This window comes from Hippocampus bargibanti, linkage group LG02 (genome assembly GCF_051943395.1).
Source record: "Hippocampus bargibanti isolate YZ-2025 linkage group LG02, ASM5194339v1, whole genome shotgun sequence".
NCBI lineage: Eukaryota > Metazoa > Chordata > Actinopteri > Syngnathiformes > Syngnathidae > Hippocampus > Hippocampus bargibanti.
This window is the reverse complement of record NC_142735.1, coordinates 19,212,501-19,225,578: the sequence shown is the minus strand read 5'-3', so window position 1 is coordinate 19,225,578 and position 13,078 is coordinate 19,212,501. Positions and strand designations below refer to the sequence as shown.

Here is a 13,078-nt window from a genome sequence, read left to right as displayed (position 1 = left end):
ATGTGGGTCTGGCTTTAAAAGGGAAGGCGGAGCTTAGTCTGTTGAGTGACATGGCAGTCATCAAATGAGAATCAATAGTTGGAGGGGATGTGTGAGGCGTTGAGCCACAGAATTTTCTTGGATTTTACGAGTTATAAATACATCCAAGAGTGGTTTATTTTTGGGATACATCGTAAAAAAAGAGACACGAGGGACAGTGCGCGCACACACGCAGTAATAAGTTTCAGCAAGGTGATGTTTTTTTTTACCCCCGACCCCCTCAATGTGCTTATTTTTACACCCACGGATTTCAAGGTCTGCACTTTGTTTCTTGGAAAAAAGAGGGGAAGGAGCTAATCTGTCGCCTAGCAACTCCTCCGTACTGCCACATCCAAGCAGCAGCCAAATAGCATCAGATTTGAAAAAGAAAGAGGAAAGTAAATGAATGTAATACTTGGAATACACAGGACTCCTGACTTGTACCCGCTTGCTTTTTGTAAAACTCCATTAACTAGAAAGATTGATATGACAGCTGACACCTCATAAAATGGCAAGAGATGGCCTTCCTCTATGATTTGCAACATCCACTCCAAAAATCTGCATCAAAATGCTTTTTTTTTTTTAACGACAATGATGCTGACTTTGCCATAGGAGGCCATGTGAAAATAGAACGGCGCATAATTAGGAGCACTTGTGATGTTATTTCTGCTTGTGAAACAAAAGGGTGCGCATGACTCACCTCATCTTGGGTCCATTCGAAATCTGAATGAGCTCGACCTTTGACTTCATTTATGCATTCATCTGGGGATGAGCGGAGTGTGAATGATGTCATTGTCACGCAACGACACACATCATAAGGCATATTATTAGAACTGTTATGCGTATCATACCTCTGAAGATGGAGGTTACTGATTCGCTGTGGCAACCCCTTGAAGGGAAAAGCCGAAAGGAAAAGAAGAAGATTAAAACTGTTATGCGCCTGAATCGCATCTTTTCCACTTCTTAGTGTTTCGCAATAGAGTGGCCAAATGAGACTATAATGACAAGTCATTTTCAACTTGCTGTTAATCAGTTCAAAAAAATAAATGCAAAGAAACATCAACATTTTGGGGTGTTTGTATGTTATTTTAACAAAATACTGAAAAAAACTGAGATTTTAGTAAGTATGCTATGAGGCAAATGACACAAAGCGCCGATAGCCCTGGTTAGACTTTGATAGAGAATCGACAGAATAGAAGTTATCATATATTTCAAAGTTTCATGCTGTGATATGCTTAGTTGGCCAAACACAGGGCCAACAATGGAAGCACGGAAAGTCTGGGGTCAATCTGAGGCGATGTAGTTTTGTTTTTTGTTTACTTCTGCAATGATGATCATTTTATGTTTCTTTCGTGTTGAGTGAATGCTGGCCCGTGTGGCTGACGCTGCTCACCCGCAGAAAAAATATGCTGTGACTGTGTCCTTGAGTTTTGAAAGGCGCTTTGAAATGAAATGGATTATTATTATGATTATAGAAGTCAATTGAGAATACTGTGTAAGCACCAGCAACAACACAAAGAACACTTATACCTATAATAATAGCAGGTCTGCTTTAGAGTCAATCAATTCTCCATTTAGCCTCGCCAGTTGGCCCAAAATACTGCTGCTCAACTCTTGACTGGGACTTACAAGCTTCAATACTGCCATACCTTCACTGACTCAATATGTTTTAGAGGTCTTTTTAAGATCCGATGACCTCCTACTGAATGTTCAGCAAGCACCCGAGCTGCCCATCGTTAAAAATCATCTCAAAACAATGTTATTTCTTTGCCTTTCAACTTAGCATGAGATATGGTTGTTAGCATTACTTTTTTGGGGGGACCTTCTATTGCCTTATTTATGAATGTAATGTTTTTTACGCATTCATTGCCATTTACAAATTTCTTCGGAATTGAAATTGTGACAGAGAGCGAATTTGTTCGAGTTTTGTTTTTTCTTGTTTGGGTACCAATAAAGTGCTCGCCAATGTTTATTTCTTTCCACAAGAAGGCAGCACTTCCCCTTTTTCCATGTTAGCGCTTTGTTCCAGCTTCAGCTGTTGTTAAAGCGCTATTTAAACCAATATGGATGTATTGCAATATATTTTGGACAGTCGCCCTCATTTCAAGATTGTATAACTCCAGACCCATATCATTAAGCAATTAACTTTTTTTCTGATGAAAGCAAAGAGTCTAAAGTTTCATACGATGCATTGAATGTTTAAGTACTCCTAAAATTCAATATTCTGTGGGTCCTGGAATTCGAGTGACAATGACAAAAACCCTGGCATTGAAGTGGACACATTTTTGCACATGTCTGGCAGTGAATGAGTTAACTGTTAGTGGTATGAATTATTTTAATACCATGTATACTACTTTGCATAGTATTTTAAAGTGCACCATAATTACATTTAGGGCATCCTGGTGGTTCAGTGGTTAGTGTGTCGACCACGCTGTGACTGGGTCGTGGGTTTGATGTTCTCCCTGGGCCTGTGTGGGTTTTCTCCAGGTACTTTGGTTTCCATCTTCATTTCAAAACCGTGTATGGCAGACTGATTGAAGACTCTAAATTGTCACTAGGCGTGAATATGAGCGCAGATGTTTGTTTATATGTCTGCCCTGCGATTGGCTGGCAACCATTTCAGGATCTCTTGCCCCTGCTGCCCGAAGATGGATGGGATCGCCTCCAGCATCCCGCTGCAATACTGAAAGCGGATAAGAAAATGAATGGATGGATGGCTGGTTTAATACAGTTTCGTTGAGTTGAGAGACGCATTGTGTGTACCTGGCTAACGAGCCCCAAGACCAAAACGAGACTGGGTTGTATATCTTGTCTGAAGAAACCATGAAAAAAAAAAACGCTCAGTTTCAATTGACAATGACAGAGGTATATTCATGTTTAATTTTATGATATACCATAGAAGAGGCAACCTAAATATGAGAAACTGTTCTAGTTCAGTTTCCTTTTGTCCATTCAAGTGCTTCTCCTAGTCTATAAATACCATGAGGGAGACTGCAGGTGGCGCCAGACAGCCCCCCCCCCCCTGGGTAGGGGTAGGATGCATCTATTTTTAGACCTCCCTGCTTACCCCCCCCCACTCTTCTCTCACATTCACCGCTGTCAAGTCTGTGCGATGCTGCATGCACCTCATCCATGCATCTATTCGTCCTTCACCCATCCGTTCATCCCTTCATTCATTCCATTTGTGACTTAGCTCCTCCTCCTTCATTCATGCATTCTCAGCATAGATACGGACAGAAGATATAGTGGCAACATGCATTATGCACGTATGCGATGGATGGATGGGTGGATGGATGGATTGATTGATTGATAGATAGATGGATAGAATGTTCATTTGATTGAGAGAGATTGATCGATGACGGGATCTAGAAAATATACAAAACATACAGATATATTGATACATAAAGAAATGGAGAGATGGAAAGAAATAATAAATAAAAAGATAGAATGACAAAGTAAGAGGAAAAGAAAAATGATACTCAGGAATAGGAAAATAGGAAAGATATTCAGGGAGGGACATTGAAGGATAAAATGTCAGACAAATGGGATGGAATGGTGGATACCGACTAGAAATGGAGAAACAAAGTGATCGGTAGACAGCACGAGATCAAATGAAAGATACTCAAATAGACACGAGTGAAAGAATTGTGACAGGAAGACAGATGGATAGAGGTCATGAGAGAAAGATAGCAGTGAGAGACGGAAAGATGGGATGAAAGATGGGTTGATGTGAACTAAGGTTCTCATACAGGAGCCAAACGCCGCCTCAACGCATTCACATGTAAACAGCGTTCCTCTCCTCGGTTGCGCCACATCTCCCTCCCTCCTTACTGGGTGACTCCGTTTTACGTTTTTACGCTGGCCCCGCCCCTTACTCGGTTTTGTCCAAATCAGGCTTTCTGCGTGGCCGGAGCTCCCCGTTTCATCGCGACGTCATCGGCGGGGAGAGGCGAGCGCTGACGTCCGCGTGCAGTCACCATCAGGGAGGGACGGAGGGAGGGAGGGAGCCAGAGGAGCTCCGTGCTGGCAGCATCCATTCGGATGAGGCGTCCTTCCCCTCCCTTCCTCTGTCCTCCCATCCTTCCTCGTTACGTCGGCGGCTGCGTCGGGGAGCCCCCCTCGCTCCCAGGCTATATAAGACACCTGCGAGCAGAGTCTCTCACACACTGTCAGCGGATTCAACCCAGCGCGGGCCAGCCATGAACATAGTCCGATAACCGGCGAGCGCGCGCGTGGCCTCCAGCGGGACTTCCTTTGCCCTTACTTTTTTTTGTTCAGGGGGGTGGGGGCGGGGGTTGGCCATCCGTCACAAGCATGTACCGCTCGACCAAAGGAGCCTCCAAGGCCAGACGGGACCAGATCAACGCCGAGATCCGCAACCTCAAGGACTTGTTGCCGATCTCCGACGCCGACAAAGCCAAGCTGTCCTACTTGCACATCATGTCGCTCGCGTGCATGTACACCAGGAAGTCCGTCTTCTTCTCGCCTCCGGGTAAGATGACGCGCAGTATTGTCATCGTCATAAACATCAGCATCATTTTTACATCATCGCACACTGAGAATGTAAAGATAAAGTAGAAATGAGGCAAAAGTTGCATACAATCATATGTGCATCGACACACGGATACACAAACACACAACCCCTCACACATTGATGAGAAACTGCAGTACATTCAAATACAAGCAGACACACATACGCATTGACGCCTACTCACGCGCACACAAACGTGTGAAGTCAGACTCAAGTGTCGATGTGTGCATTTAAGGGGCGGGGATTTATCACATGGTTTAGTTAAGCATGAACGTCTCAATTCTTTTATTTGGGGGGGGGGGGGGGGCGATGATGTTTGAAGGTGCAGTGTGTGTGTGTGTGTGTCGTGGATATCAACAAGTGTTTATTGGGGTAGCAGGGAGGAAACTGTCTAGGGTCCTGGAAAAAGAAGTTGCTTGTCGCTATCCATGGTGCTGATAGCACATTTATTATGATAATTTCAAAATTGTTTATAAATTGGGCAAACAGCAAAAAAAAATATATACGTCAATGTAAATGTAAAATTATATGTAAAATTATAAATTAATATAAAATGTAAAATTATATATTTTAATGTAAAACGTAATATTATACACAAACATTTATAATTATGTTTTAAATTACTTTTTACAATAAATAAATTACATTAATAAAAATCAATACCTTTTTCTAAATTTCTTTATTCAGACACTTTCCATGACTCTGTTATTTTTTTTAGATTGATTACACGTCTATTGACAGACTTGTGTTTATTGGTGTCCCTGTCCTTGGTTCTGCGACTCCACAATGCACCCAACGAAGGGGTTTTGTTTTGTTTTTGCTAGAGGCCGGAAGTGCATCTGTAGAGCCGAGCGCCCTCTTTCTGTCCCTGCCCGAGCTGTCTGACCTCGTGCAGGCTGTCCCAGGCTTCCTTATGGTGCTCACCGCCGAGGGGAAACTGCTCTACCTGTCCGACGCCGTCACAGACCATCTGGGACACTCCATGGTGAGTCCGTCCATCCGTCTACTGAAAGATCAGCGGATCACACTTGCCCGTGTGTCAGGTGGACCTGGTGGGGCAGGGAGACAGCGTGTATGACATCATCGATGCCTCGGATCAGCTGACTGTCAGGAATAATCTATCTGGCGGAGCTTCCTCTGAGATGGGTAAAATGAGGCTTATGTGATTGCCGTGAGTGCCAATAAATGTAAGTTTGTATAGTTCTCATCACCTTTCACTTCTGTTTTTCAGTGACAGATCGCCTCTTCCGCTGCCGCTTCAACACTTCCAAGTCGGTGCGCAGGCAGAGCGCCGGGAACAAGCTGGTCCTGATCCGAGCTCGCCGCCTGTCCGTGCCGGCCGCCGGCACCTCCACCGCTGGATCCTACTGGACCTCCAATCCAGTCTGGGTGTGTTTCTGCATTCCTTTGGAAAGCCATCCTGTACGCTCCGGAACTAGCGGTCCTTCCGTGGCAGACGCCAACCTCTTCCTGGAAGGCTTTCACTCCCAGCATAGCAGAGACTTGAGGCTGCACGCCGCACATGAAAGGTACACGACACGAGTCAAAGTGACAAGACTGAACAGTTGTTCAGAAACAAAAGTCATTTTGTAGAAAACATAAATACTTTGGGGGTTACAGAAAACAATTTGAAATATAAAACTTAAAAGTATTATGAGGAAAAAATATTTTAAAACATTAGATAGAGGGTAGACAGCAAGGAAAAAAGTTGTTTTTATCTTCCCGATCATTAAAGTGTTTTATTTATTTAGCTATTTAACAAATAAATACATAAACACAGAAATAAATACATAAGCAAATAAAGTAAAAAATATATATTTATCACTTAAATAAATAAATAAAGGAATAAATATGTATTCACCTATTTAACAAACAAACAAACAAATAAATAAATAAATAAATAAATAAATAAATAAATAAATATCCATTTATGCATGTGTGTATCTATTTATTTTTGTAAAAAAACTAAAAAACATTTTAGTGAAAGTCATATTTTGGATTCAATATTTAATGGACTTGTGAGAAATTTGAAATTTGAAGATGGAACGTTGCCATGACAACTTAATGTTGGCCCGCATCCTTTAAATGAACACCCCCCCCCCCTCCCACAGCGTGCGCACTTACCTCGGCTACGATGTGGCGGCATTGCGGTCCCGCTCCTGGTACGGCCTCCTCCACCCGCATGATCTGGCACATGCCTCCGCTCAGCATCGCAGCCTGCGTAAGTGTCAGCTAACAAAACACCCACGTGAACATGCCAACGGGAACGGGAACACCGAAGGGAAAAAAATGAGGATGATAAAGGCGCTGACGAAGTTGCGCTGTGACTCATCAGTGCGAGAGGGAGGAGAGGGACGAGGCGAGATGGTGGTCCGTGTGCAAGCTCGAGACCAGACGTGGGTTTGGCTCTACATGGTCCTCCAGCTACAGCCCGGAGACGTACCCGTCGCTAGCAGCAATTACGTCATCAGGTAAGCAGCGACGCCGCCTCCGCTTTGTACGATTTCTGATTTTAGAATATTACATAGCTTGAAGTCTATTTTCACAAAGTGGTTCCAAAGCAGTACTTAGTCTAAAATAAACACCTCAACTCACTTTCACAGTTTCTTGGCACCAAGATGGCATCAAGTCCACTTCTTTTGTCCAAATTGAACTCTTCAGTTAATTTCAACATTATTCTTTTGTCTAACTTCAACATAGTTCATTGGCGCACAAGTGTAAATGAAGATTTTCAACTCACTTTGACATTGTTCCTTAGCACCAAGATAGTATTAGAAGTAATATTTTTACTAAAATGAAGATACTCAACACAGTACAACATAGCCCATCGGTACAGCCTTCAAAATGGCGTCAAGACACTACTTTTTTTCCCTAAATCACAGTCCAAAGCTTTATTTCACAGGTGTCAAAGTCAAGACCTGTGGGCCAGATATGGCCCGTCGCATGATTTTATTCGGCCGGCGAAAGCAAATCAAACTTGTCAAATTTCATGATGCAGCTAAAGACTGAACCACAATTTGAATTTGTTGGATAGGAAACCACAATAACAGTCATCGTTCTTGACTTCAGATTTGAAAACTAGTTCTTCATTAATTTAATTCAGTAATGGTTTCCCCAAATTGATAACGGCCCCTGAGAGGAAACTGTAACTACAATGTGGCTTGCGGCAAAAAATGACTTACAACCTGGCTTTATCTGATACTATTTCAGTTCCCAAACACTTTTCATTTCTTTTAATTTCAGTGAGTCGGAGGCCTGGTCAGTGCGTCAACAGCTGACCGCGGAGCAGACTCAGCTCAGTCTGGTCCTGACCTCGGCCCACCCCCAGCAGGAAAGCCTCCAGTCCCCCGACACCCTGTCCAGCCCCGACCAGGTGTTCACTCCCGGCAGCAGCGGCTTGTCAGGCCAGTCTTTCGACTTCAGCACGGCAGGCTGCAGCGTGGCCTCTTCGGACGAACGGGCCGGATCGCTAGCCGAGGCCATGCAGACGGAAGGGGAACCCCGCTCCAGCATCTCCTCCCTGGAGGAGGAGGCCTTCTTCCAGCCGCCCGCCGTGAGCAGCCCCTCGGCGGCCCCCTCCCCCACGCCGGTCACGGTGGAGACGGTGTCCGACTTGGACTTCTTAACCCAAAACATCCTCCTGCCGCCCTCCTTCGAGCTGGAGCCCCCTCTGCCGGCTCTGCCCCTGCCACTGCCGCCCATCCCCACCTCGCAAGCGCAGCAGACCAAAGAGTTTGTGTGCACGCCTCCGTACACCCCCCACATTGGAGGGGCTAGCTTCCCGTTTGAGGAGCCCCACTTCAGCTTCGACCCCACCGGCACCACCACGCCGCCTCCGTCCGCCACCACGGCCACCGCCACCACCTCCATGGCCGCTTCCGCCTCTTCCGCGGCCCCGCCGGTCACGAGCGGCTCCAGCCCTGCGCCCCCGACCACCATGTCTACCAAGCTCCCCCTCAGCCTTCGCACCCCCTCCACAGAAGTGCTCTTCACGACGGATCCCTGCTGCGGCGCTCTGTACGAGAAACTGCCTCCGACGCCGGACAGCCCGGGAGATGGCGACTGCACGGTGATGACCCTTCCCGAGGTTCGGGGTCCGCTCTACGTGGATGTGCCCCTGAGACCCCTTCAATGTCCGCCGGAGGGGATCCTCACCCCCGAGGCGTCCCCCGGAAAACAGCCTTGCCTCCCCTTCTTCTCCTTGGAAAGAGAACGGGAGAAAGAGATGGCAGAGATCTCCTTGTTGGCCCAGCACATCAGCTCTCTGGCGGAGGGCTTCTATCTGGACCCTCTCCTGTCCAAACTGTCACCTCCATCCATGTCCCCCTTGTCCAACCCTCCGTCCCCCTTCTTGGCTCCCGTCGAGACAGTCGATTCGGTCCAAACGCTTCGGGAGTTTTATCCCATCAAAGCGTGGTGCGGCCTGGATATTCCCATGTTCCTGCAGGACGACACATCTCTGTTTGAAGAGAACATCCTAGACACCTTCCTCCAAGACGTACCACCCGAGTCCACCTCGCCGGTTCCCATCCTGGACTCCTCCGGCCCGATCTCTCCTCCAACACCAATGTGCAGGCACCAAACCTCCCGCTTTGAGGGAGCGGGCCAATTCCGTAGCGTCCAATCGGCGCAAGCTAACTCGGCGGACGCATGCGGGGAGAGCGAGGAGGTCGCCATGGAGGAGGAGCCGGCAGAGGAAGCGTCGGAGATGGAGGTGGCGTCATCTCCCGTGTCCTTGTGCTCCTCAATACCGGCTTCTCCTCCGCTAATCCTCACCGCCTCGCCGAGGCTCACCACTACCACCTCCGCCGCCTCGACCACGCCGGCCGCCTCCCCTGCAGCCGCCGCCTCCTGCACTCAGTCCCTCCTGGAGGAACTGGCCGTGCTAGAGCCCATGTTTGGGGCAGGTGCCTCGATCGTCCCTGATTTAGGGCAACAACCTGAGTTGTATCAACTCCAGTGTCATCCATCGCCGCAGTGCTTCCACAAAGGTGAGATCCGGATGGATACTTTTTCGTCTGTATCTTCTTACAAAGGACTTAACTTTCGTCTCCCTACTCCGACCACCAAAAAAGTTCAGGATCTTGGGCCATGAGCTGAAATTTATGGATGAACCTAAAAAGCCCTAGAACAACTCATTTTTTTTGTTGCCGCGAGCCACATTGTAGTTACGGTTTCCTCTGCTTGGGGGGCATTATGAATTTGGGGAAGCCATTAGAATGTTCAATCCCCTCCACACATTACATTAGGATAGCACAACAAATTAACTCATTCACTGCCATTCCCGAATTTATTCGGGAATTCAAAAGCATTCCCAAATTTGTTCAGGTTTTGTTTTTTCTTGCTGGAGGGTGTTGATCAAGCGCTGGTCAGCCCTCTAGCAATGTTTTTCCCTCCCATGAGGGGGCAGCATTTGCCTTTTGTACAGCCACTCCCACTTGCACCTCAGATAACTCCCAGAAAACCCATCCAACTTATTAGAAAACCCATCCAACTTATAATGCATTGAATGTTTATGTAGTCCTAAAACTCAATATTCTGCGGGTTCTGCAATTTGAGTGAAAATGACAAAAACCCTGCCATTGCAGTAGACACATTTTTGCACATCGTTTGTCAGTGAATGAGTTCATGAAGAACTAGTTTTCAAATTTGAAGTAAAAAAATAATAACTGTAATTATGGTTTACATACAACAATTTGAAAATTTGGTTCGGACTTTAGCAAACATCATGGAAAGTTTGATTTGCTTTCACGGGCCTTAAAAAATGAAGTGGTGGGCCAGATTTGCCCCCCGGGCCTTTATTTTGACACCTATGCGCTCGAACTTTCGGGTTCACTTTAATGCAACCATTTCAATGCGCATGTAGATGAGTAGCTCTAATAATAATACCGTTAACAATTTAGGGCCTTTTGAACACTAAACTTAGTTTATTTGGGTGTGCGCCTTATTGCAAGTACCACAGCATTCCGATGTAAGCTTAGCTAAATTTGGAAGTACTAGCATACCAGCCTTATAAGACATAATAGGAACACTTTTGGCGTTGGTTGGCCAATCGCTTTAAGCACTCTGATATCACTCAACCAGTTCCACCGTATCTGATATCAGTGGAAGTGTGCTCCCAAATTGAAAATACGGGATTCGGTTCTTGAGACCTTCAAGAAGGGATTCATCAATGGTGTGCAGTGCCTTGCTAAGTGCAGTGTAAAAAAGGCCCTTCATTTCCAAGATATTACTTCATTTGAATTCTCCAAGTGTCTCTATATTCCGTGTTTCTTAACATGAATGCACAGCTGACTTGTTCCTTCCTTTTTTTGTGTCTTCCAGATGGGAGTGGAAGCATCCCTCCGTTCTAAAATAAGTCTGTGACTTACTTCATCAAGTATGGCATATTGTCATATTTTGTGGAGACATACTTTTACTGCAAAGTAAAACATACTTAAGTGTATAAATATACATAATGTATAAAGGACTTCCTACCTGTCTCTCTGTGCTGAGAACAAATTGGGCTTGATATTTTTTTTTTTTTGGTTCCATCATGACGCTATAAACCAGGTGCAAACATTTAGAACCAGAGCCAGAATAACAACATGGACGCCCGACTGACTGAGTCCTGAGTCCATTTAGTGTCTTGCCGCTTCAGATTGGCCATCTGAACTCGTTAAGCGTTGTTTAACTTACAGACATGCATTTTGTATTCACTCGTAGTGAAATATATATATAGAGTAAAGTCTCGTTATATCGATATTCTCGGGAGTCGAAAAAAATATCGATATAACCGGACTATCGATATATCCGATCCTGCGGCATGTAAATTTTCTCCTTGCGTTCATAGAAATAGTATCGTAATAAGCAGTACTATCGATATAACAGATATCGATAGAACGAGACTTTACTGTATATATATTGTGAACATGGACTTTGAAAAAAAAAGCTATTTTAATAGAGAGTTGATTTAATAACTTCTAGCACTTTTTTTGCCTGACGTACAGCAAACTCAAAATGGAAAAAGGTGCTCCGGTGTGACATTTTGAACACATTCGGAATTGAAAGCACATTACCGGCTTCTGAATTTTGAGTTTGTGGCTTGCAAACCTTTAACATTCCATATGTGTTCGTACATCTCAACTTGTGTTGATGTTTGTGATGTGCAACAAACTGGGAAAAAAAGCATGAAAAGAGATGCTGGTTTACGCTACCGATGCTCTCGTTCGTTGTACTGTACATTAAGACTATGAATGTGGACTCTTCAGGTCGGGGATCAGTGTTGTAGGGAAAAGGGCGACATATCCGATATGGTTGCAACTATGAGGGAATTTTGGAGCTTATTTCCAAGGACGTTAAGATGGGAATTTTTGGAGACATTCCAAAATGGAAATTTTTCATTGGATTTGGAATGTTGCTGGAAAGTAATCAAATGACTTGAAAAACTCACATAGTCGCTGTTTTATTTTTTTTTGCATAAGCCAAATGGTTGCAGATTGATTTTATTTGCAGCACAGCTTGGTCCCTCACATTGGATATTAATTGAAATTATTTATCTATTTATAAAAGTGGTAGCGTATCTGAAGCTCAACCAGGATCACATGGAAAAAAAGTCATGGTTTTCCACGAGTAGTAAGTAGTCTTATTCACGTTGCTTCCCATGAAAAATTTTCAAGTCCAAAAATTCTCACAATATTGCAACCCGAATTTCAGCTGGCAGCTTATAGCCTTTCCCACACTTCTCACATTTGTCTTTTTGTTGACAAAATAGACATGTGAGGCAATGGCCTTCGTAGTGAGGCACAATCATTTTTATTTTATTTTTTGTAAACAGAGACGGCGATGGTGCTATTTGTTTCTTTCTTTGACTTTACCAAGCGACACGGCTTGAGGATGCTCCGATTCCAACGGTGTCGACACGTTCACGTAGAGTTGTCTACGGTCAAGTAAAGGATTGATTCCTACGTTCTAGCTATTAAACGGCTATCTTGATATGTATAATACATGTGTACACTTGTATGGCTTCTATGTGTGACATGTGAATATAGTCTTTTTTTTTCCTCACAGAAGGTTGTAAACATTTCTATGGAGGTTTGTACATAGCAAAGATATGAAGAGAGAGATTTTTATGGCATCAAATATAAATATATTAAGTAATACTGAACTGCAGAATGGACATTGTGGACCAGTGTTCTATTGTGTTTCTTATAAGTGTATTTGAATGTGGACAAACACATTTATAATAAAGTGCACTTATAATGCGAATGAGGTGTCGTTAGTCCCCAACGAGCGCCATCATCGTCTCATCTGAAGATTTCCTCGCTTGCCAGTTTAACCTTCTTTCTCCTTACAAGTGAAACAATTCCGAATATGAGTATGCGCCTGTAGCATCAAATAAAAGCTCAAATAGCGAGATAGTGAGAAGCCTTATTAGAATTTAAGTGCTGACCTTCATGACAAAACCCCTAGGTGTGACATGGAAGCCCAAAAGCGAAAAATCATGACGAGTGTTCTTGCACAAGACTTCTCCCAGTGCCGTGCAACATG

At 44.6% G+C, this 13,078-nt stretch overlaps 1 protein-coding gene and 1 long non-coding RNA gene across 3 annotated transcripts; one reads left to right on the top strand and one right to left on the bottom strand.

Annotated features, from left to right (window-relative positions):
- Window positions 1-643: 643 nt before the first annotated feature.
- On the bottom strand, window positions 644-4,026 carry LOC148901808 (uncharacterized). Its single transcript, XR_016114185.1, has 5 exons — window positions 3,894-4,026; window positions 2,782-2,830; window positions 2,406-2,701; window positions 870-907; window positions 644-780 (listed from the first exon to the last, which is right to left on the bottom strand). It is a non-coding gene; the product is annotated as an uncharacterized LOC148901808 (long non-coding RNA).
- A 170-nt stretch (window positions 4,027-4,196) lies between these two features.
- On the top strand, window positions 4,197-12,773 carry npas4a (neuronal PAS domain protein 4a). 2 transcript variants are annotated; one of them, XM_088989842.1, is made up of 8 exons: window positions 4,197-4,510; window positions 5,374-5,534; window positions 5,593-5,695; window positions 5,787-6,078; window positions 6,661-6,770; window positions 6,885-7,020; window positions 7,793-9,540; window positions 10,874-12,773. In XM_088989842.1, the coding sequence occupies exons 1-8, from the start codon at window positions 4,333-4,335 to the stop codon at window positions 10,900-10,902; spliced, it is 2,757 nt and encodes a 918-aa protein (XP_088845968.1). In that variant the 5' UTR covers window positions 4,197-4,332; the 3' UTR covers window positions 10,903-12,773. The 2 variants fall into 2 exon arrangements, with proteins under 2 accessions (XP_088845968.1, XP_088845966.1); XM_088989840.1 differs by having other exon boundaries at window positions 6,661-7,020.
- Window positions 12,774-13,078: the final 305 nt, after the last annotated feature.